This window comes from Bos indicus x Bos taurus, chromosome 16 (assembly GCF_003369695.1).
Source record: "Bos indicus x Bos taurus breed Angus x Brahman F1 hybrid chromosome 16, Bos_hybrid_MaternalHap_v2.0, whole genome shotgun sequence".
NCBI classification, from domain to species: domain Eukaryota; kingdom Metazoa; phylum Chordata; class Mammalia; order Artiodactyla; family Bovidae; genus Bos; species Bos indicus x Bos taurus.
Genome location: NC_040091.1, coordinates 25,389,725 through 25,413,717, shown reverse-complemented (window position 1 = coordinate 25,413,717; position 23,993 = coordinate 25,389,725). Strand labels below are relative to the sequence as shown.

Here is a 23,993-nt window from a genome sequence, read left to right as displayed (position 1 = left end):
CACAAATCATCATTTCTACCAAATTGCCTTGTCAGGGTCAACAGTGATATCCACTTTGCTGAATCCAGTGGCTGATTTTCAGTACTCGTTTAACTTGATCATTACCAATATTAAGCATACCGGGTCATTCCCTTCTGTGTGATGAAGAAACAAACAGAATTCTTCGTCTGGCTTCCAGGACTCTGCACTCTCAGGTTTTTCTCCTACTGCACTGGCCATTCCTCGGTTTCCTTTTCTGATTGCTCTTTTTCTCCTTGGCCTTCTGACGTGGGAGTCCTTGAGAACTCCAATCTTTAGGTGTTATTGTTATCTGAACTCTCTTGATCTCATTCAGTTTCATAGCCTTTCATTCAGTCTGTATACTGGTGATCCCCCATTGTGTATCTGGGGCTCTGACGTCTGTCAAGTCCAGATTGCTGTACCCAACATTCTGTTCAACCTCACCTCTTAGTATCTAATACCAGCTAGTACAATATGTCGTATCCTACTAGCAAATATAAACTGGTTCTTCTGATATTCCTTGTCCAGCCTAATTTTCCTTATCTCAGATCAGGGTTCCCTTATCTAATTTTGAGACCCAATCTGGAGTTTTTTTTTTTTTTTTCTCTTTTGCACCTCATATCCAAACCATCAGAAAATTCTGTCAGCTCTCCTTTGAAAACCTGCCCCCTGCAGTCTTGAGTACTTCTTACCACATCCTTTTTGCTGCTTCCTTGACTCAAACCCCCATCACCTCACTTAGATGACTGCTTACCCTCCTCTGCCTCCCAGTGTATTTTTAGCATAATAACCAGACTGAGCCTTAACAAAACAAAAAAAAAATAGCCTTATTTAGAGACATTAAACACCATACAGTTCGCCCATTTAAATTGAACAATTCAGTGTGTTTTCATATATTCACAAGAGATGTGCAACTGTCACCACAATCTAAATTTAGAACATTTTTTGTCGCCCCCCCCCAGAGAAACACTGTACCCACTTGTAGTCCCTCTTCTCCAGACCCTGCCCTTGGCAACCATTAATCTACTTTTTATTTTGGACATTTCAAATAAGTAGAATCATGTAATATATGGCTTTTTATGAATGAATTCTTTTACTGAACATAATGTGTTCAAGGCTTATTATACCATATTGTGGCATATTAGTTCTTCACTGATTTTTATTGCAAAATAATATTCCAGTGTAAGGCTTTATCTCATTTGATGAGATAAAACTGATACATCAGTTTTTAGACATTTGAGTAGTTTTTCTTTCTGTTACTATGAATAATGCTACTATGAACATTCATGTACAAGTTGTTTCCTCCCCCACCATGTACAAGTTTTTATATGGGTGTTTGTTGTAATTTCTCTTGAGTAAATATATCGACGAGGAGGAGTATGCTGGGGCATATGATAAATATATGTAACCTCTTAAGGAACTGGTAGACTGTTTTCCACATTGACTGCACTGTTTTACATTCCCACCAGCAACATACAAGGTTTCTAACATTTGTACATCCTCGCCGACAGTATTATTGTCTGTCTTCTTGATTACAGCCACCCTAGTGATTGTGACATGGTGTCTCGTTGTAGCTTTGATGGGCATTTTTCAAATGATTAATGATACAGCATAGTCCTTTTAAACCATGAGTCAAATCATGTCACTGCTCAGCTGAAAACCCTGCAGTGGCTTTCCTGTTTCACTCAGTAAGAGCCAGCATCCTTTTGATCACCTGCAAGTTCTCCGTGCTTTGGTCATTCCCTTTCCCCTTTGGCCTCATCTCCTGTTACCATCTAACTTACTTTTCTTCCCCAGCCTCACTGGCCTCCTTGCTCATCCCTTGAACAACCATACTTCTTCCTGATTGTCTTTGCTGTTTCTTTGGCTATCACTGTGGTCACCCTCCTTCACGTCATACTTGCAGTGGGGCCTCCCTTCACTATTTAAAGTTGCAACTGCATACCAACCCCCTTCACTTTCCAGCTGGCACCCCTGGTCTTCTGACTCTGCTTCATTGTTTTCCCCATAACACTTGCCAGTTTAATTATTGTATTTCTTTGTTATTGTCAGTCTCTCTACAACAGAATGTAAATTCCACCAGGGCAGGGATCCAGAACAGTGCTTGGCATGTATTGTTAAATTTGTTTTGTAAAAGACAGTATATCCACAGATAACTTCACATGGATATCTCAAGTAGCTTTTACTATTAGAGTAACCATTGCATCAGTTAGATGTCTAATAGAACCAAAAAATATGAAAAAAAAATTTAACCATTGATTGAAAGTTTAGTTTATGGACTACAGTTAATCTAGATCTTTAAACACTGGACAAATTACAGCCCTTTTTTGTCCAGAGTTTGTTTTATAAATTAAATCAGTGGTTATCAGATGCTTGTTTGGGCTCTGTTTGAGTCACATAGAGCCTTTGTTGAAAGTACAGATTCCTGCCCTCCACCAGAGTTTTACTGAGTTCAAGTCTGAATCCCTGGAATATTTGTTTTTAACTGGTGTCCCAGGTAATTCTTACATACATGTGGACTTAAGAACAACTGTGGTAGGATAATCTCCACATTTTATTTAAGCTTCAAAATACTGCAATTTGTTTATCTATAAAAGAACTCTGTCTCTTTCTGAGTATTATGATTATACTAAACCAATATTATACCAAACAACCAGTTTACTTTGAAGATCAGTATCATTGAAGTACTTTAAATGGAGTAAGAGAAGTAGAGATTTGCCCTCATGCAAAAGAAGAGCTGCAAGTACTGTCATCAAAGTTTTGGTGCTCTGGGGAGAAAATATTTTATTAAAATTTATAATAAATAAAGTTGATGCAGATTCTTAAGTTGAAGCTCTAAAGATAGACCAACTATAGTCAATAGTTGTAGAACTTGATGAAATGCGAGGAAACATTGAGTCCATAGCTCTCGCTTGATACATAATGAGAGCAGTGAAGAAGCCAATATTAATGGAACCCGAGTTCTCTAACTTTAATGTTTTTCTCCTATACTAATTAAAAATGTTATCTTCAATATGTATCTTAACTGCTCACCTTCTTTAGATTTCTGGCTCAAAATGACACTGTTAATGACACCTGGTATTTTAATCAACAGGAAAAGCTTTTAATCACATAAAATGTAATAGTACTTCCATTGGGTGAAGTACAGTAAAATGTTGACAGTAGTGGTATCTATAAAAAGGAATTATAGGTTGTTTTTTAATGTTGTAATCAGAAGAAAATAGCTTCCTGAGACATTGGTTAAGGCAGGGGTTTTACAGTTTTGTTAGTAACTTCTGTTTTGACAGATTGTTTGGAGGCTTGGAAGTGAAATTCTTTATTATCATCCCAAAAGCAGCGTGGAGACTTTCAATACCTTTGCTGACCGGATGAAAAATATCGGCATCACGAATTACTTGAAGGTGAGAATGTAGGCTTTGTGAATTTACATCTGCAGCATTCTTTTTTTAAAATTGCTTGTCTCAGTGATAAGGTAGGTAAGAATGTAAAAAAGATGGGAAAGGGAGTAACACACCTGGGTCAGTAAGAGAAGCTGAAAGAAAAATTGCATTATGAGAGCCATTTACTTCTCCATTTCCTGTCGCCTACCACGTTGTGTGAGTGAAAATGTCTTCTCCTTGTGTATCTCTGGCTGCCACAACCGGTCCTTCAGAAATGGCATGTGTGCTTCACTATGATAATGGACCAAATTCTAATATGTTTGCTTAAGTCAGTTGAGCTCTCTAAGAATTGGTGCTTTTGGAAAAAAGGGAAAGAGCTAAACAAATTGGGAATTTGAATACTTGAGAAAAGTTTTTCAGCCTTGTTGAGATATAATCGATGTATGATTTAACTTTGTTTAGGCTATACAATGTGATAATTTGATAGCATGTATATATTGCCAAATGTTTACCACAAGGAGGTTAGTTAACATGGCCATCCCCTCACATAGTATCATTTTGTTGTTGCTATGTTGAGAATGTTGAAGTTCTACCCTTGTGGCAGCTTTCAAGTTAACAGTGCTATAGTCACCATACTATACATTAGACCCTCAAACTTACTCATCGTATAATTGAAAGTTTGTGTCCCTTGACTACTCCAGCCTTCAGCCTGCTCTGTTTTTATGGGTTGGATGTTTTTAGATTCCACCTGAAAGTGAGATGAGAGAATATTACTTTTTTTGTATGACTTATTTCCCTAAGCATAATGCCCTCAAAGCTCATCCATGTTGCCACACATGCAAGGTTTCATTCTTTTGCATGAGTGAATAATACGCCATTGTATATGTGTGTGTATACAATATTTTCCTTATCCATCCATCCATCATTGCTCACTTAGATTGCTTCCATGTCTTGGCTCTTGTGAATAGTGTTTCAGTGAACATGGAAGTGCGGATATCTCGTCCAGATAGAGATTTCAACTTTGGATATATATGCCAATGTGGATTGCTGGATCGTATATTAGATCTGTTTTTAATTTATTAGAGGAACCACCATACCACCATTCTCCATAGGGGCTAGACCACTTTACATTCCAAAGGGAATGTATACCAGCAGTGTACAACAGTTCCCTTTTCTGCACATGCTTAGCAACACTTGTTATTCCTCGTCTTTTGTTCTGTTTTCCTTTTGGTCGTGCTGGGTCTTTGTTGCTGTGTGGGCCCTCTCTCTTTGCGTGAATGGCAGCTGCTCCTCCTTGCCATGTGCGGGCTTCTCCTTGCGGGGCACAGGCTCTAGGTGCCTGGGCTTCAGTAGTTGCAGCACACAGTCTTTAGTTGCTCCGTGACAGGTGGAATCTTTCCAGGATTCCACATGTGAATCATGGGATTCCACACAGGAATCAAACCTGTGTGCCCTGCATTGGTAGGCGGATTCCCATCCACTGTACCACCAGGGAAGTCCTCTCTTGTCTTTTTGATGCTAGCCATTCTAGCTCGTGTGAAGTGGGAGAATTCCTTGGCTATCCAGTGGTTAGGATGCAAAACTTTCACTATTGTGACTCAGATTTAAATTATTTATTTATTTTCAATTGGAGGATAATTGCTTTGCAATATCGTGTTGGTTTCTGCCATACATCAACATGAATCAGCCCTAGGTATACATATGTCCCCTCTTTCTTGAACCTCCTCCTCCCACCTTTTTCTTTTTTCTTTTTTTTTTAAATATTTATTTATTTGGCTGCACCAGGTCTTAGTTGCAACATACGAGATCTAGTTCCCTGACCAGGGATCAAACCCCGGCCCTCTGCGTTGGGAGCACGGAGTCTTAGCTCCTGGACCACCAGAGAAGTCCCTCTTCTGCCCGTTTTTAATTGTAATATGTTTTTTGTTGTTCTTGCTATTGAGCTGTATGAGTTCTTTATAGATTTTAGGTATCTCTTATCAGATACATGATTTGAAAATGTTTTCTCCCGTTCAGTAGACTGCCTTTTCATTTTGTTGATGGTTTCCTGTGTTGTGCGGGAGCTTTTTGGTTTGTGCAGTCCCACTTGCTTATTTCACTTGTATTGCTTGTGCTTTTGGTGTCGTACCCCAGGAATTCACTGCCAAGACCAATATCAAGGACTTTTTTTCCCTCTGTTTTCTTCTGAGAGCTTTAGTTTCAGATCTTACCTTTAAGTCCTTAATCCATTTTGAGTTAATTTTTGTGAGTGGTATAAATTAAGGGTCCAGTTTCATTCTTCTGCATATAAACGTCTATAGTTTCCCCAGCATCATTCATTGAAGAGACTAACCTTTGCCCTTTGAGTATTCTTGGCTCCTTTGTCAAATATTAGTTGACAACGTATGGATGGGCTTATTTCTGGACTCCCAATTCTGTTCCACTTGTCTGGTGTGTCTGTTTTGAATGCTATAGTTTGGTAATATAGATTGAAATAAGAAAGTGTGATACCTGCAGTATTGTTCCTTCTCAAGATTGTTTTGGCTATTCACGGTTTTTTTTGTGAATAATACAATTTTTGCATCCAAATTTGAAGATTGTGTTTTCTATTTATGTGAAAAACAGCACTGGTATTTTGATAGGTATTGCATTGAATCTATAGATGGCTTTGGGTAGTACGGGTAGTGTGGACATTTTCACAGTAGTACAGACGTTTTCACAGTATTAACTCTTCTGATCCATGTGTGAAAATGTTTCATTGTTTCTCATGTTTAGGCGGAGTTTTATCCAAATTAAAGTGTCCTTTAATAAAAGTTTTATCCAAAAGAATTGACATCCTCCAAAATGTTATGATAATCTCCCTCTCTGTGTTATGTATTTGACTAAAAGCACTTTCTCAATCAAGTTTTTACATGCTTTTTAATTTTTTCCAGTACCTCTAAATAAAGTTTTGTTGGAACATTACCACACCCATTCATTTCCATATTGCCAGTAGCTACTTTTAGCCAGACAATGGCAGAGTCGAGCAGTTGTGACTGAGACCAATAGGCCTGTGAAGCATAAATATTTACCCTCCTATTCTTGTTTTGTTTTTACTTGCCCTAGTTTTCAGATATTTTTAAATTGTTGCAAAATGTACATGATGTAAAGTGAGATATTCTAACCATCTTTAAGTGTATAAACCAGTGGCATTAATTATGTTTCCATTGTTGTGCAGCCATCACCAGTATTGCCAAAATTTCTATCACCCCAAACAGAAACTCTGTATCCATTAAGCAGTAACGCCTGGTTCCCCCCTCTTCCCATCCCCTCATAACCTCTAATCTACTTTTTGTCTCTATAAATTTGGCTTTTCTAGGTATTTCGTATAAGTGGAAGCATATAATATTTGTCCTTTCATGTTTTGGTTATTTCACCTAGCATCATGTTTTCAAGATTTATCTGTGGCATGTATCAGACCTCATCCCTTGTTACGGCTCAGTATAACTACAATATTCTGTTGTATGTATCTGTCACATTTTCTTATCTTTTCATCTCTTGTTCGGTTGTTTCCATCTTTTGGCTATTGTGAATAACACTTCAGTGAGTGCTGTCATACAGATACCTGTCTGAGTCTCTGCTTTCAGTTTCTTTGGATGTATACCTTTGAGTAGAATCGCTAGGTCATGTTTTATGGCATGTACACACATCACATATACACATATTTGTTGTTGTTCAGGCACTAAGTTCTGTCCAACTCTTTGTGACCCCATAGAGTGTAGCATGCCAGACTCCTCTGTCCTGCAGTATCTCCCGGAGTTTGCTCAAACTCACGTCCATTATTGAATCAGTGATGCAATCTAACCATCTCATCCTCTGTTGTCCCCTTCTCCTTTTGCCTTCCATCATTCCCAGCATCAGGGTCTTTTCCAATGAGTTGGTGGTTATATATGTGTATTATAAAAACTTGTATGTATAAACATATAATTCTATGTTTAACCCGTTTAGGAATCACTAAACTGTGATTCCTACTGCTTTCTAATTTTGAAAAAAGATTTCCCCTAGTTTAGGGTTCTTTACAGGTTTTATTAATTTAGGAAAAAATTTTGTTTCTCTTATGTGCCAGGTTCTCCCTTAGGATCTTATTTTCTGGTAGACCATGTACATTATAAGTAGAAACTAAACAGAGGCAGCATATGGTTCCACTTAAGAACTTTCTCAGTGAACAGTCGGAGTAAGGGGATAGCCTGCCCTGGTGTTGTGTGCTTCTCTTCTTTCAGGGAGAAACTAGATAGCCGTTTAGGGAGGGAAGGTAGAGTTTTAACTAAATTATTGGTTAGCTCCTTCTAAGCTCATAGAATCTACTCAAGTGAAGTAAAGAAATCTGGGAGGAACTTTATTTCATACTCCAGAGTCTGAGGGTGGTAATTAGGATAGACAAAAGACATTTTTTAGTAACACTTTTAAAAACACCTGCTGCTGTTTCCCAGACAATCTGCTGGACATGGTTCTTGCAGTAAAGGGAGACAGGTATGTAAATGAAATAAATGGTTATGGTTGCCATGGTAGAAATGCAATTACAGTGAGAAGACAAAGTCGAAAATGGTTGGCTCTCTGGAATTGGAAAGAGCTAGGACTGAATGAGTTAGTGGAGTCAGGCAAAGAAGGGATGTGATGCTGGAGATGAGTCTGAAGAAGCTAGTGGGTATTCACTGTGCATACTGGAGGAAATTGTAGTCTAGCATGGAGGGGATAGTAAAGAGTCTGATACCTCTGTGTCTAATGTGTCTTTAAGTTAAGTTGCTCAGTCATGTCTGACTCTTTGCGACCCCGTGGACTGTAGCCTACCAGGCTCCTCCATCCATGGGATTCTCCAGGCAAGAATACTGGAGTGGGTTGCCATTTCCTTCTCCAGAGGATCTTCCCAACCCAGGGATCGAACCCAAGTCTCCCGCATTGCAGGCAGACGCTTTAACCTCTGAGCTACCAGGTTATTCTAAAAATCACATAGGTAGAAAGCAGGGGAAGTAAGCTGAGCTCTGTATGCCATCTCTATAGAGCTGAGATTTTTATTCTGTAGGCAGTGGGAACTGTTGAAGAATTTTACACAAATGACCAATGTGATTTCTTTGGTGGTCACATGGAAGATGGATTGTAGGGGGACAGACAGGAGACACGAGTTGAGAAATTATTACAATAGTTGAAGAGGACGGTTTGAACTCTGACACTGTTCATATAATTAACTGTATTTCCCATTATTCTTCTCCTTAATGCTCTCCCTATTTGTATTGCTCTTTCTTTATGTAATTATTCTTTTTTTAATTTTTAGTTGAAAAGTTGACATATAGTTGATGTATGGACTTCTCTGGTGGCTCAGTAGTAAAGAATCCTGCCAAGCAGGAGATGCAGGTTTGATCCCTGGGTTGGGAAGATCCCCTGGAGAAGGAAATGGCAACGCACTCCAGTATTCTTGCCTAGAGAATCCCATGGGCAGAGGAGACTGGTAGGCCCACAGTCCATTGGGTTGCAAAGAGTTGGACACGACTTAGTGACTAAACAACAACAATTTTTTCATGCATCTTCTGCTAGATTGGAATTTTTGATCATGGGGACAATGTTCCATTGTTTGTGTTCTCCCAAGGTCTTAGCCCAGCATGTATCATATATTTACTGAGTTTTTAAACTAATGGTTATCTAATGACCTGCATGACAGTGGGCTTTTCTTAATGTTGCAGATTTCCTTACAACATGCATTATACCTTCTGCATCATGGATTGCTTGAAGATGCGAACAGAATTCTCACCCAGGCAGAGACATGGCGATATGGTGAAAAGTCTTCTTCCCAGGAAGTGTTAGTCAACCTTATTCAGGCCTATAAAGGTCTTTTGCAGTATTATTCTTGGTATAAAAAGAAGATGGAATTGTCTAAACTCGGTGAGTAACTATGAGTGATGAGTGGTAAGACTGTCAGAGGGACAGAAGGAATCTTGAGGAGTAATCTAATTCCCCTTCTTCCAAGCCTGGCTTTATATAGATAGTACAGAGAACAGAGATTGCTATGCTTGTAAAATTCTGCTTCATCCTTTATAAAATCTCTGATATTTAAACAAAAGACTTTTCAGACATAAATTAGGTAATTCATAGGTTAAGTTCATGACCATTTTAGATTCGTTGCTTTTTTAAAATTTGTTTTTAGTTTTGGTTGCACTGGTCTTCATTGCTGTGAGCAGGCTTTCTCTAGTTGCAGCAAGCAGGGGCTACTCTTCACTGTGGTGCATGGGCCTCTCATTGCAGTGGCTTCTCATTGTGGAGCCCGGAATCTAGGGTGCTGGGCTTCAGTACTTGTGGTGCTGTGGTTGGTAGCTGTGGCTCATGGACTCTAGAGCACAGGCTCAGTAGTTGTGGCACTTGGGCTAAGCGCTACAGCATGTGGAATCTTCTTGGACCAGGGTCCAAGGGGACTAAGAACCCGTGTCCCCTTCATTGGAAGGTGAATTCTTATCCACTGTGCCACCAGCAATAGTCCTAGATTCATTCATTTCTTAGAAACGTGATTTCCAGGAAAGGTTACACATTTTCATCCATGGGCATTATCCCATAGAAGAAGCATTTCTTCCTGTGTGTTTACAGTGGAATTTAGTTTGTTTTGTAATGTTGTTTCTTAGGAAAACATGTTCAAAGACTAGGGCAAGATAAAGTTTTTCATTTCTGTACAAAGGTCATCACAGACAATTTTCTTGACTCACTGATCACCTCCAAAACTGACTATGTGTTCTCCTCAACTGCCTTCTCTTCCTCTTACTTGCAGTGGTGGTGATGTCCTCTCCTGTCTCTAAATTTGTGTTCTTTGAAGCTGTATGATTCTCTGCACCTTTTTACCCTCATATAGTTTTTCTCCATAACTTTTCTAGGATTAACCTTTTTCTGTTTTCACCTCCTTCATCCAAATCCCAGTTCTGACATTTATCACTTCATTTATGTTAAGCTATGTTTCCTCAATATCCTTAATTGATAGTAGTATTTCCTTGGTCTCTGGGCAGGTGGGTTCACCAATCGCAAATTCCCTTCCTGTTTCCTGTCTCTAACCACCCCCAAGACACTTCTGAAATGCTGTCTTCATCATGATAACCTTGCGAGGCCTCTTGTGCATCCTCCTGCTCCAGTATGCCATCTGTCTTCAGGACTCGTTAGACCTCTCCTCCTTTTACTTTAAACCCAACATACCAGCTGCATGTTCAGCCTGTATCAATTGACTCTTCACCTTTTGCCTTTTTAATCATTCTAAGTTTTTTTCATGTGTGTTTTGTGTTATGTCTCCTTGTCTAGACTCATCAATCTTTTGAGGTCACATATCTGTATTTCTTTCGTTAACCTTGCTGAAGGACTTCCCTAGTGGCTCAGACAGTGAAGAATCTGCCTGCAGTGCGAGAGACCCGGATTCAGTCCCTGGGTTGGTAAGATCCCTGGAGAAGGAAATGGCAACCCTCTCCAGTGTTCTTGCCTGAAGACTTCCATGGACAGAGAAGCCTGGCGGGCTACAGTCCATTGGGTCATAAAGATTTGGGCAGTACTGAGCAAGTAACACAACACAACAACACACCTTGCTGAAATGCCCACTGTAATGTTCTTTTTAAGATGGCTTGCTGATACTGATTTAGGTGAGTTTTAAAATCATTATTTCCTTTTCTTCTCACACACTTAGGTAGAACTCAAGCAAATACATGATGATTAAAGCAGTTGGAACATGAATTTATACCGTCACTTTCATGGTTAGATAATTCAGTACCTTCTGCAGCTGACACTCTTCTGGAGCAACAAGAGATAAAGATGGGATGAAATGTGGAGATCTTTAGATTGTCTTTAACCTCACATAGCTATTTAATGGGGAAAAAAAACTAGGACTAGTTTTATATAACCAGACTTATGGAATGTAACATAGGAACGTGTGCTCAGAGTTGCCTTGAGCTTTTCCTTTCTGCTGTGGCCTGTGCTGGTTGGCTTTGATGCACTTGGTAGCTGGGAACCCCCTTTCATGGTAAATTCACACCCAATTTATATTTACTCAGGGATCTGCCTTTCTTTCTTACATTTTTTTTTTTCTGATATCCATTTACACCTGCTTTCCAGTTACCATTTCATTTCCAAGTTCATATTGATATTTATGCAATAGATCCACTGGGAAGAGGATTCTAATCTATATATATCAGGTGAAAGGAGGCTACTATTTTGGCCAAAAAGAAGTATTGGAACCCAAAAGTGTTTTGTGCTCCTGTTTGTTTCAAAGGACAGATTTTCTTTTTAAACCTTTAAGATTGTGAAATATATCCTGAAGAAGTGTGTCAAACAAATGTATGATAGAATGAATATTATAAAACAAACGTCCATGTAACTACACCCAGAGTAAGGAGCGCAGCATTACTGTCCCCCTGAAAGTTCTCCATATGTTCTTTCATGATCACATCTCCCATTCTGTCTCAAGGAAACCGCTGTCCTGACTTCAATGATAATTACGTTCAGAGCTCAGTCATGTCCAACTCTTTGTGACCCCATGGACTGCAGCCCACCAGGCTCCTCTGTCCATGGAATTCTCCAGGCAAGAATACTGGAGTGGGTTGCCATTTCCTTCTTCCTGACCCAGGGATCAAACCCACATCTCTTGCGTCTCCTGCATTGCAGGTGGATTCTTTACCTCTGTGCTACCTAGGAAGCCCCTTAATGATAATAGCTCCTTTTTTTTTAAAGATACCTTTACCACTCAAGTATGCATTTATAGGGGCTTCCCAGGTGGCTGCAGTCCACAGGGTCACAAAGAGTCAGACAGGACTGAAGCGGCTGAGCACAGCACAGCGCATGCGTCTGTAAATGTAGTTTAGTTTTGCCTATATTTTAGTGTCATATTTGGATCCACACTGTACATATTTTGGGGGACATTGCATATTTTGTTCAACATTTAACATGTGATTGTATGGTTGAATTAGCTCTAGTTTTTTCTTTTTTGTTGTTGTGAAACAATATATTGTATGATATTCTTGCAATTTATTCCTTCTATATATTGATTGCTATTTAGGATGTTAATAGTTTGGGGATATTATAATTAACACTGCTTTGAAGTTCTTGGGCACAGATAGTGGTGCACATGTGCATGTGTTTCTCAGAGTAGAATTGTTGTCACTAAGCATGTGTATCTTCAACTGTACTACATAATAGGCTAAAGTCTTTTCAAAGTGGTTATTAATTTATATCCCATTAGTAGTCTGTTTCACTTTCACTTTCATGCATTGGAGAAGGAAATGGCAACCCACTCCAGTACTCTTGCCAGGAGAGTCCCAGGTATGGGGGAGCCTGGTTGGCTTCCATCTATGGGGTCGCACAGAGTCGGACACGACTGAAGTGACTTAGCAGCAGCAGCAGTCTGTTTTGAGTTTTCTTTTGTCTGTTGTCTCCTCATCATTTATTATTATCAGGAGTTTTCATGTCATCCAATTTATTGTGTGGTATGGTAATCTCTCTTTTTTTTAAATAACAGCTTTATTGAGAATTGAGATATGATTCTTAATATGGTTCACCCACTTGTTGTCATTATTCAGTCACTAAGTCCTGTCCGAGTCTTTGCAACCCCATGGACTACAGAAAGCCAGACTTCCCTGTCCCTCACTATCTCCTTGAGTTTGCTCAAACTCACGTTCATTGAGTCAGTGATGCCATACAGTCATCTCATCCTCTGTCATCCCCTTCTCCTCTTGCCCTTGATTTTTTCCAGCATCAGGGTCTTTTCCAATGAGTCAGCTCTTTACATCAGGTGGCCAAAGGATTAGAGCTTCAGCTAAAGCACCAGTCCTTCCAATGAACATTCAAGGCTGATCTCCTTTAAGGCTGCCTGGTTCGATCTCCTTGCTGTCCAAGGGACTCTCAAGAGTCTTCTGCACCACCACAGTTCGAAAGCATCAGTTCTTTGGCGCCCAGCCTTCTTTATGGTGCAACTCTCACATCCATACATGACTACTGGAAAAACCATGGCTTTGACCAGACCATATGGGCCTTTGTTGGCAAAGTGATGTCTCTGCGTTTTAATACATGGTTTAGGTTTGTCATAGCTATTCTTTCAAGGAGCAAGTGTCTTCTAATTTCATGGCATGCGGTCACCATCTGGATTGATTTTGGAGCCCAAGAAAATGAAATTTGACACTGTTTCTACAATTTCTCCATCTATTTGCCATGAAGTGATGGGGCTGGATGCCATAATCTTTGTGTTTTGAATGTTGAGCTTTAAGCCAGCTTTTTTTGCTCTCCTCTTTCACCTTCATCAAGAGGTTCTTTAGTTCCTTCACTTTCTGCCGTTAAAGTGGTGTCATCTGCATATCTGAGGTTGTTGATATTTCTCCTGACAATCTTGATTCCAGCTTGTGATTAATTCAACCTGACATTTTGCATAATGTGCTCTGCTTATAAGAAATAAGCAGGGTGACAATATACAGCCTTGATACACTCCTTTCCCAGTTTTGAACCAGTCCACTGGTCCATGCAGTTCTAACTGTTGCTTCTTGTCCTGCATACAGATTTCTCAGGGTAGAATACCTGCATACAGGTATTCTCAGGAATACCAGGTAGTCTGGTATTCCCATCTCATTAAGAATACTCCACAGTTTGTTGTGATCCACACAGTCAAAGGCTTTGGCATAGTCAGTGAAGCAGAAGTAGATGTTTTTTGGAATTCCCTTGCTTTTTCTATGTTCCAGCATACGTTGGCAATTTGATCTCACTTAGAGTATAATAAATTCAGTGTTTTGTAATATATTCACAGTTGTTCATCCATTACCATCATCAATTTTAGAACAGTTTTGTCACCCCTGAAAGAAAGCCTGTCCCCCCATTAGCAGTCCCTCTTGACTCTTCCCCAGTTCCTGCATTGCAGTGCAACCTAGCAATCTACTTTCTGTCTCTGGATATCTGTCCTGCACAGTTCATACAAATGTAGTCCTGAAATATGTGGTTTTTTGTTACTGACTTCTTTCACTTAGTCTTTCACTTAGCCTAATGTTTTTAAAGATTCAACCACGTTGTAGCATGTAATGGCACTTAATTCCTTTTTATTTATTTATGTTCCATTGTATGGATATACCGCACTTAAGTATCCATTATCAGTTGGTGGACATTTGGGTTGTTTCCACTTTTTGGCAATTTTGAGTAAAATTGCTGTGAACTTTTGAGGGACCTCCATACTGTTTTTCAAAGTAGCTGTGCCATTTTCCATTCCCACCAGCAGTGTATGTGAAGGATACTGATTTCTTCGTGTCCTTCCCAACACTTGCCGTTATCTGTCTTCCAGTGGGTGTGAGGTGGTGTACTGTGGTTTTGATTTGCGTTTCCTTAGAGGCTAATAATGTTGAGCTTCTTTTCATGTGCTTTTGGGCCATTCATATGTCTGGTTGGAGAAATTTGCATTCAGATTCTTTTCTCCTAGGAGGTTTTTAATTGAAGTACTTTTTTTTAAATTATTGAGTTTTGGATCTTTATATATTCTAGGTCCAAGTCCTTTATCAGATAGGTGCAGGATTTGGAAATGTTTTATTCTGTGGATTACCTTTTTCACTTTCTTAATGGTGTTTTTGAGTCACAAAATGTTGTAATTTTGATGAAGTTTAGTTTATCTGCTTTTTCTTTTGTTGTTTATGCTTTTGGTTTCACATCCGAGAAACCATTGCCTACTCCTGGGTCACAAAGATTTAGACTAATGTTTTCTTCTAAGAGGTATGTAGTTTTACTCCTACATTTTGGTTTTTTGATTCGTTTTGAGTTAATTTTTGTATGTCGTGTGAGGTAGATAGAGGTTCAACTTTGTCTTTTTACATGTGGATATTCAGTTGTTCCAGCACATTTATTTGAAAAGACTATTATTTTCCCACTGAATTGCCTTGATACTCTTACCAAAACTCACTTACTCATATACGAAGTTTTGTTCATGACTCTAAATTCTCTTCCACTGATGTGTACACGTCCATTGTTGTTGTTAGTTGCTAAGTCATATCCAGCTCTTTGCGACGCCATGGTCTACAGCTCACCAGGCTTCTCTGTCCATGGTATTTCCCAGGCCAGAATACTGGAATGGGTTGCCATTTCCTTCTCTAGGGCAGTCTTCCTAGCAAAATCAAATCCATGTCTCTTGCATTGGCAAATGGATTCTTTACTGCTGAGCCACCCTGGAAGTTCATGTTATGGATATACATATACCTATATCACATAGTCTTAGTTACTGGAGTTTTGTAGTGACTTTTGAGGTCACACTGTGAATCCTCCAAATTTTTAAAAAATATTATTTTGGCTCTTCTTGGTCTTTTGCATTTCCATATGGATTATAGGAATAGCATGCCAATTTAAGCAAAAAAAAAAAAACAGCTGGGATTTTGATAGAAGTTGCATTAAAATTATAAGTTAATAAGTCTTCTAATCTTTGATCATGGGATATGTTTCCATTTACTTAAGTCGTTTTTAATTTCCTTGAACAATACTTTTCAGATGTGATTTGTATCTCTTTTGTAAAACTTATAGCTAAGTTGTTTCTCGTTTTTGATGCTATTGTGCTATTGTAAATGGCATTATTTTCCTGATTTCATTTTTGGATGATTTGTTTATTTTTGTATGTTGATTTTATATTATACAAGTATGAACTCATTAATTCTAATAAATTTTTAGTGGATTCTTGGGATTTTCTATGTGGAAGATCGTGTCATCTTCAAGTAGAGATAGTTTTAATTCTTCCTTTCTAATCTGAACATTGTTTATATCATCTTCTTGCTGAATTGCCTGGCCAGAACCTCCATGAGAGTGTTGAACAGAAGTGGCAGGAGAGGAATTCTCCCTTGCATGCAGTTTTTCACCATGAATTCTGATATTACTTGTGAGTTTTTCACAAGATGCTCTTTATCAGATTAAAGAAATTCCTTCTATTCCTAGATATTGTGTGTTTTTATCATGAAAAGTTACTGAATTTTATCAAATGCTTTTTCTGCAACAGTAGGGATGATTATGAAGTTTTTGTCATTATTCTGTTGATTTGGAATACTGTATTAATTGATTTCAAATGCTAAACAACCTTGCAACCCTGGAATAAATCCCACTTTATATGTTGCTAGGTTCAGTTTCCTAGTAGTTTGTTAAGAATTTGTACATCTGTTTAAGAGGTGTTGGTCTGTAATTTTCTTGTGTTGTTATTGTCTGATTTGGTCTTAGGGTAATACTGATCTCATAGGTAAGTTGGGAAGTGTTCTCTCTGTCATTTTTGGGGAGATAGTTTGTAAAGAATTACTACTCTTCTTTGAATTAGTACTCTTCTTTGTTAGAATTCACCAGTGAAGCCATTACAGTCTAAGCTTTTCTTATGTGTAGTTTATCAATTACTGATTCTGCGTGAGTCTCCAGTACTGACTGCTTTAAAAAATCTTTTGTCTTTGGGCAGATAAAGATGATTATGCTTACAACACAGCATCCCAGAATATGCTTAACCACAGCTGGAAGACGTCTATAAACCTTTGCACATTGATTCAAATTCCTGGAGTTTGGGACCCTTTTGTGAAGAGTTATATAGAGGTAAGTAGACTTTTCTTAAGTTTTTATTAGTTTCATTTTAAGCTTAATCTTTATCCATCAGAAGGCAAATAATGGAGAAAATTATTTTTTAAACAGTAGGATGCCCTTTTTTGGTCTGAATAATTTTTGCTATTTTCCTACTATACAGTAACAACTGTGTTTATTTTCACCACTGGATAACCTGTCGTGGCCAAATGCAGTCACCCCTCAGTACCCTTGGACACCGAAATCCCTTATATAAAATGGTGTAGTATTTGTATGTAACCTACGCACATCCTCTTGTATACTTTAAATCATCTCTGGGTTACTCTTAATACTTAACACAATGTGAATGCTGTGTAGGTAGTTGCCTTTGTGCAGCACATTCAAGTTTTGCATTCTGGAACTTTCTGGAAATTTTCTTTTTCCGAATATTTTCAGTCTGTGGTTGGTTGAAGCCTAAGATGCAAAACCCAAGGATGCAGGGCTCATGGATGGTGCAAGGGTGATGGTTTATTTATTTATAAATAATAGCACAATAGTTGTAAATGTCAATTCTGTATTGTTCTGATTGAGCTTAAAAGAAAAGCAGAAAGATCTTTTATGATATGGTGGGATCAAGAAGGGAAGGGGGCAAAAATCTGAAACTAGGTCACAATATGTGAAATGAAGAAGAATGGCTCTTAGAAGTTCTTAAGGACATCGTATTATCTTAGAGTTATTGTGAAAGGACAGAGGACTAGGAATATATCATCAAAATACTTTGCTTTTTGAAAGTTTCATTAGTGCTAAAGTGAGAATTATGTTGTCAGAAGATAATCTCTGAAACTGTATGCCAGTGAATCTGGAAACTCCTGTGTCAGGATGGGAAAGAATGAAAGGAAAGGAATTATAATTCCTATGCTCTCCTTTTGTGGCTGGAGTATGTAGGGCACTGAGGTTAGTGGCATCATATGGTCTTTTTTGGTCCTTAGTTTGCCCTACTTTGAAGCCTTTATTTCTCACAGGAACAGTTCTTATGTTGAAGTTGCTATATTTTTCAGTAACAAAATATGACAAGGGAAAATTGGGAAACCGTGTAGGCCTTTGATGTGATCTTCTCTATTCCACGGAGGTTGTAACATGCACTGATGGAAGCAAAAGCTAGCATCACTATTGTTCCCTATACAATAAATGCTGTTTTTCAGGTGTGTGATATTTTGTGCTCATCAGTAAAGTTGTACATGATGTTTCATATAGGTATCTTATAGGATTTACCTAAGATATCATCACTTATTTTATATAGATGCTGGAATTCTACGGGGATCAAGATGGCGCCCGAGAGGTGCTTAACAATTACGCCTATGATGAAAAGTTCCCATCAAATCCAAACGCTCATGTCTACTTATACAACTTTCTAAAGAGAGAGAAGGCACCAAGAGAGAAACTGATAAGTGTGCTTAAGGTAGGGAATTCTTAGGTCAGTGTTTGAACAGGGTTGGGAATCAAATACTTTTAAGACATTCTTAGGTCACTACTTTCCAACTTTCATGTTCTAGCACCCAGAGAAAGTGACCGTGTATGGGTGATACACTGAGATAAAGACAGGAGGCTGTGGGCTTCAGGCAGATCCTCCTCTCATCAACTACTATTCCCCTATCCTCTGCCCAAGTGAGACCTAGGGGAGAGGATCAGTATTACAGAAACCCTTTGTCACCCTGGTTGGAAAGTTTTGCATTGCTATTGTTTTTTTTCAATTAGCTTATTTATTTTTTGGCTGTGCTGGGTCTTTGTTGCTATGTGTGGGCTTTATCTAGCTGCAGCGAGTAGGGGCTACTCTCTTATTGTGGAGTGTGGGCTCTAGGGACATTGGCTTCAGTAGTGTTGGCGCCTGGGCTCTTTGAGTGCAGGCTCAGTAGTTATGGTGCATGGGCTTAGTTGCTCCACAGCATGTGGAACCTTCCCAGACCGGGGATCGAACCTGTGTCCCCTGCATTGGCAGATTTCTTAACCGCTGGACCACCAGGGAAGTTCCTTGACTTTTGAATACCCTTTATATAGTACATTCCTCAAACAGTCTTCCAAAATAACTAGCTTTGCTGTTTTGTTTTCTATATTTTGTGACCTTTTGTGATCAGTAAATATCTGTGTGATATTCTTTTTCCTTATTTTCTCCTCAGTCCTGGTGCTGAAAAGAAAGTAAATTTTTCGAGTGTGGTCAACAGTATAAATATGGAGAAAAGAAAAAGTCTTTGTTTATCCACACTACCCACCCACCCAACCAGCTATCTTGTTTTTAGCAGGGATTTTTTTGTTTTAAATATCTTTGCATAGAATACATTTTTATACCAAAATTAAAACTGGATAAAAGCAAAAGTATCTTTTAAATCCTTGATTCATTTTCTGAGAGCATATTAGGTAGTAAGAATTTTATCTGAACATATACTAATGCCTTTAGAATGGGTAACAATTACAATATTACTCTTTCTTCCAGATTTTGTATCAGATTGTACCATCTCATAAACTGATGTTAGAATTCCATAGGTTACTGCGAAAATCAGGTAAGTAGTTCTTATTTTCTGTCTCTTTGTGTAGACAAACTGTAGACTAGGGCTCAGCCAACTGTGGCCTTGGGCCTGATCCAACTCTTGCCTGTTTTTATAAATCAAGTTCTGTTGGAGCACAGCCATGCCCATTTATTTACATATCACCTGTCGCTGCTTTTGCCCTGCAACAGTAGAGTTGCATAGTTATGACAACCTGTAAGGCTTGCAAAACTTAAATGTTTAGTGTCTGGCCCTTTACAGAAAAAGTTTGCTGACGCGTGCTGTAGAGTATTAGGCAATGGTTGCAAAAGAAAAACGGCTTCTATTTGTATAATTCAGCTCATTTAATCTTTACTGTTATTCAGCTCAGTATAGAAAAGAACATTTCTTCATAGGAGGAAATCTGCTTAAGTCTAATAGGTACTGGGACTGCCTCTGTCCCTCTCCTAATAGAAAAGAATATGTATGAAATGCCTCAGTAGGGTAGGTACTTTAAATAACATTCTGAGTAGCATAAACCCATACAGAAGTCAGACTCACCACCCTGCTTTCATTAGCATGGACTAAGTTATTGAATTTTTCAGATTCATCACAGGAGCATATGTTGATCATAATGTGATCATGTGAATTGTTTTAAACAGTTAAACTTTAAGGCTTATGCTTCAGTGATATTTTGTCGATGGAATGTAATCTTTTAGCTTTGTGCTCTTCAGTGCTTTCTGTAAACTCTTAATGGTTTTGACCATCACAGACAAGGAAGAACACCATAAACTGGGATTGGAAGTGTTATTTGGAATTCTAGATTTTGCTGGATGCACTAAAAATATAACTGCTTGGAAATACTTGGCAAAATATCTCAAACAGACTCTCATGGGGTAAGTAAGAAACACATAGTGTTTATTACTAGATCAGCATAAATAACACTTTACAAAATTTTAGCTAATATCTGTCAATTTTTAAAGTTCTTTATGTTTTTGGATTTCTTAAACTGTGTTTTAGCTGTTTTCTTCTGAATACATCAGAAGACAGGAAATAGGAAACCACAAGTAAAACATAAAAAATTCTATCAAGGTTTTTTGTGCTATTAAAATAAATGCTGTCAGTTACCACTACTCTGCTAAGGGATAACTGTGTACTTTCTTATCGAAAATAAAGATTAAAAGGGGTCACTTCCTCTCGTGACGAGATTCTTTGTAAAGTGTTTTGTAATTTGTGTCATCTGCTTGTAAGATCACATAGAAAGCAGCTTTTCTCCCAGCTGTTTTCAGTGGATTTTTTTTAGGACCTTTTAAAGTCATCTTGGTTATTCATTCAGCAGATATTTATGGAGTCCCTTATGAGCTGAGTATCTGAAACTATACCTCTGATCATAGTAATCATCAATGCCACATGTCGAATATAAGAAAAGAAGTGGCCCTTGTTATTTTTACCTTGTCCATGAAAATAAAGGATATCACGACATGAAAGTTTCATTGAGTTATTATATCCATTTTAGTTTATTAGGAAATTAATTATCAGTGGGCACTTGCTTCAGGCTTCAGACCTGACTTGACCTTAGAGATAGAATAGTCCTGATCATGAAGTGTTTTTAGTGTGATATGTTGGTGTGCTCAATGTAAGCCACTTTCCAAATCTCAGTCTACACCCCTACTAACCATAAGGTTCTTGAAGGCAGAGAAGTTTTGCCCACAAGGACAAATAGGTGCTAAATAAGTCAATTAAATTGTTGATGAACACTTAGCATTGCCTGGGTTAGGCTGTCAAACCCATGTGTTCATGTAAATATACAATAATGGCATGTCAATTTGGATAGTAATTCTTTGTAGCCTATAAAATTTAAGCTTTTAAAGGAACTTTTAAAGTAATGAATAATAATAGCTAACATTTATTGAAACTTTACTTTGTACTGGACAGCAGGCAAAGAGTTTATGACACCTGCCAGACTGTGGGCCAGTTTAACCCTAATAACAGGGCTGTGAGATGCGTGCCATTCGTGTACCCAAGGACCCTGGGCTCAGAGAGGTTAAGCAACTTGCACAGGACCACACAGATAATAAATGGAAGATGCGGGATTTGAATCTGAGACTTTGACCTCAGAGTCTATGCTGGTAACCACTGTGCTGTGCTGAACTGGCTATTTCAGTAGATGGAGAATGGGACGTGGAGATCAAAGAAGTCTCAAAAGGATTTGCTTTCATGTATGTTCTGTGCCATGGCTGTACCCAGAAGCTAGTTTCAGAACATCTGGTTTGTCATCTTTCCATGGACCCGACTGAAGTTCACATCCTGACCGTATAGGTCTGTTGCCATCACTGACCTTCGCTTTTGACGTTTTTCTTTTCCAGGAGTCATCTTGCCTGGGTTCAAGAAGAGTGGAACTCCAGGAAAAGCTGGTGGCCAAGCTTTCACTTCAGCTACTTTTGGGCAAAAAGCAATTGGAAGGATGATAAAACTTTGGCTTGTGAGAAAGCTTTGGTAGCTGGGTTATTGTTAGGAAAAGGTACATGTTTTGTTTTCTTTTTATCTAGCCATAGCTTTTAGGCGATTTTGAAATTACAACGTGGGCATTCATGCTGGAGAAATAACTGGTGAATAGAAAAATGAATCTTGAGTTGGGGGGGCCAGTGATCTGTTGGTCGGGAATTTCCATGGATTAGAAACAGTGATTTCAAACTGTTGTTGTTGGTTTTTATACTCTTGATTTGAGTATATTTTAAGGGCCATTAAGATAAAGATGCAGACTCTTTTCACAATAACCATTTGGCTGTGCTATAAAGTTGACTGAGATTGTCTATAAGAAATAGAAAAATATTCTTTATTGATTTCATTTTTAAATGACACTTTTATGTTCTATTAACTTCCCTGTTCCTGTAACAATGAGTCATTTCTTCCCTTACAAAAAGAAAAACATACCTCCTATTAACTTACCTAAAAATTTTCTTAAAGGGAAATTGATCTTTTCTTTGGGGAGTATCTTGGCTGTTAAAACTCTTACCTGCTTTCTCCCACTGAAATATGGAAAGGTAGCCAGTACTGAAATGAGACTTGTCCATCTTGTCCAGAGATGAAGAAAGGAACCTCACGGTGGCCACAGTGAGCACTGTGTGGCCAGGGAATTTAAAGTGCTCTAAAGAGATTCTTCAGGTCAGTTTAGATATAGTTTGTGCTAATTCGGAATTAGTATTCTCAGTTAATGTTTCAGATGGTTACTAAGATTAACCAGATGCTGATTTTGTGGGAAGAAAGGGGTTAATAAACAGAGTAATTTTAAAAATTTCTCCCTAATATACTGATGACAAGACACAAAAATGTGATTTGGACTGTGATTTCCAACTTTATGAGTATAAAGATTTCTAGTACAGATATCAGAATGTACCTGTGTTTGAGTGGGGTCTGAAGACCTGGGTTAACTTTCCAATTCTGTCCCTTACTCGCTGCATCACTTAGGCCAAGCAGGTAGCCTTTGGGAGCCTTCTGTGTGAGACGGGCAGTGTAACAGCTGCCTGATTTGCTTACAGGATTGTTGTAAGCATCACGCAAAGCTCACTTTAAAGTGCTGCGTAAGTTCTGAAGTATCAGGCATATCAGGCATAAAGTGCCTGAGAGTGGGCTCACTGCTTCTTTTTTCAGGATGTTAGTGTGGGGGTTAAGTCAGTCTATCGGGAACTGAGCTGCGTTTTGTTCTTGGTCTGGTTACCCTCATTACACCCTGGATTTGAATTCTCGCCTTCATCTGCCTTTGCTCTGTGCTCGGAGCAGGGTGTAGGGGCTGCCCTTCCTCCCATGCTCCACTCAAGGCGACCAGGCCCACTTCTCCTTGGAGGGGCCTTTCCTTCCTGGCCGTCCAGGCTGCTCGGCTGTCATGTGACTTCAGCTCAGGTGGGCTTGAAGTTAGGAGATTGTAGTTTATTTGGCTTTTTCTCTTTGTTACAATGGGAGCAAAGTTCTTTCCAGTTTTCTGTATTCTAGACAGAAGCAGAAATCTGTACTTTGTTTTTGCTAAAGTGGCAGATACATTTAGAAGCACAAATTATTAACATTGCATATACCACTGCTTCCCAGCTAACAAAATATTAGCAAGTCTCACATACTATTTTCAGGGGTAATAAACTAATTACTCTAGGTACAATATATGTCCTAGGAATTTCCAGGAAAGATGAATAGAGGCAAGCTGAGACTGTAATAATGCTAATTTTTTATACGTGATTTATGGTCTCATTTATTAAATAGAAAATCCCTTATAATACCCAGCTTACATTTTTCTTACAGGAATTTGACTCATGTCTCTCAGATACTTAACTAGTGATCCTCTTAGCACTGTAAGAGTATGAAAAGCAGATAGAAGGTCTGATGAGCACCTTTGGCAGAACTCCTTGATCACCTCTGGCTGCCTGCTAGATGGTGGGAATGAGAGATAATTTTTGATCTCTTCTAACATAGAATTTGTCTGTCCTAATTCTTCACATCAAGGTTTTCTACAGAGGACTTTCTAATTGTTACAGATACCTCTGTGACTGTTTGACCAAGTTGTCATTGAGAAGGAAGCTATTGTAGTTTGCTTCTGGAG

At 38.6% G+C, this 23,993-nt stretch overlaps 1 protein-coding gene across 9 annotated transcripts in view; it reads left to right on the top strand.

Moving 5' to 3' along the window:
* TAF1A (TATA-box binding protein associated factor, RNA polymerase I subunit A) overlaps positions 1-23,993 on the top strand; it is a 32,154-nt gene that overhangs the window by 6,844 nt on the left and 1,317 nt on the right. For 6 of the 9 annotated variants that reach the window (XM_027564496.1, XM_027564493.1, XM_027564494.1 and 3 more), the window contains 7 exons: positions 3,288-3,401; positions 9,074-9,272; positions 16,792-16,922; positions 18,187-18,345; positions 19,375-19,441; positions 20,178-20,301; positions 21,772-21,926. In XM_027564496.1, the coding sequence (XP_027420297.1) occupies positions 3,288-3,401; positions 9,074-9,272; positions 16,792-16,922; positions 18,187-18,345; positions 19,375-19,441; positions 20,178-20,301; positions 21,772-21,926 (949 nt within the window). Of the gene's footprint in view, positions 1-3,287; positions 3,402-9,073; positions 9,273-16,791; positions 16,923-18,186; positions 18,346-19,374; positions 19,442-20,177; positions 20,302-21,771; positions 21,927-22,449; positions 22,571-23,993 lie in introns of those variants that run through there. The other 3 variants (XM_027564499.1, XM_027564498.1, XM_027564500.1) reach the window with 3 other exon arrangements.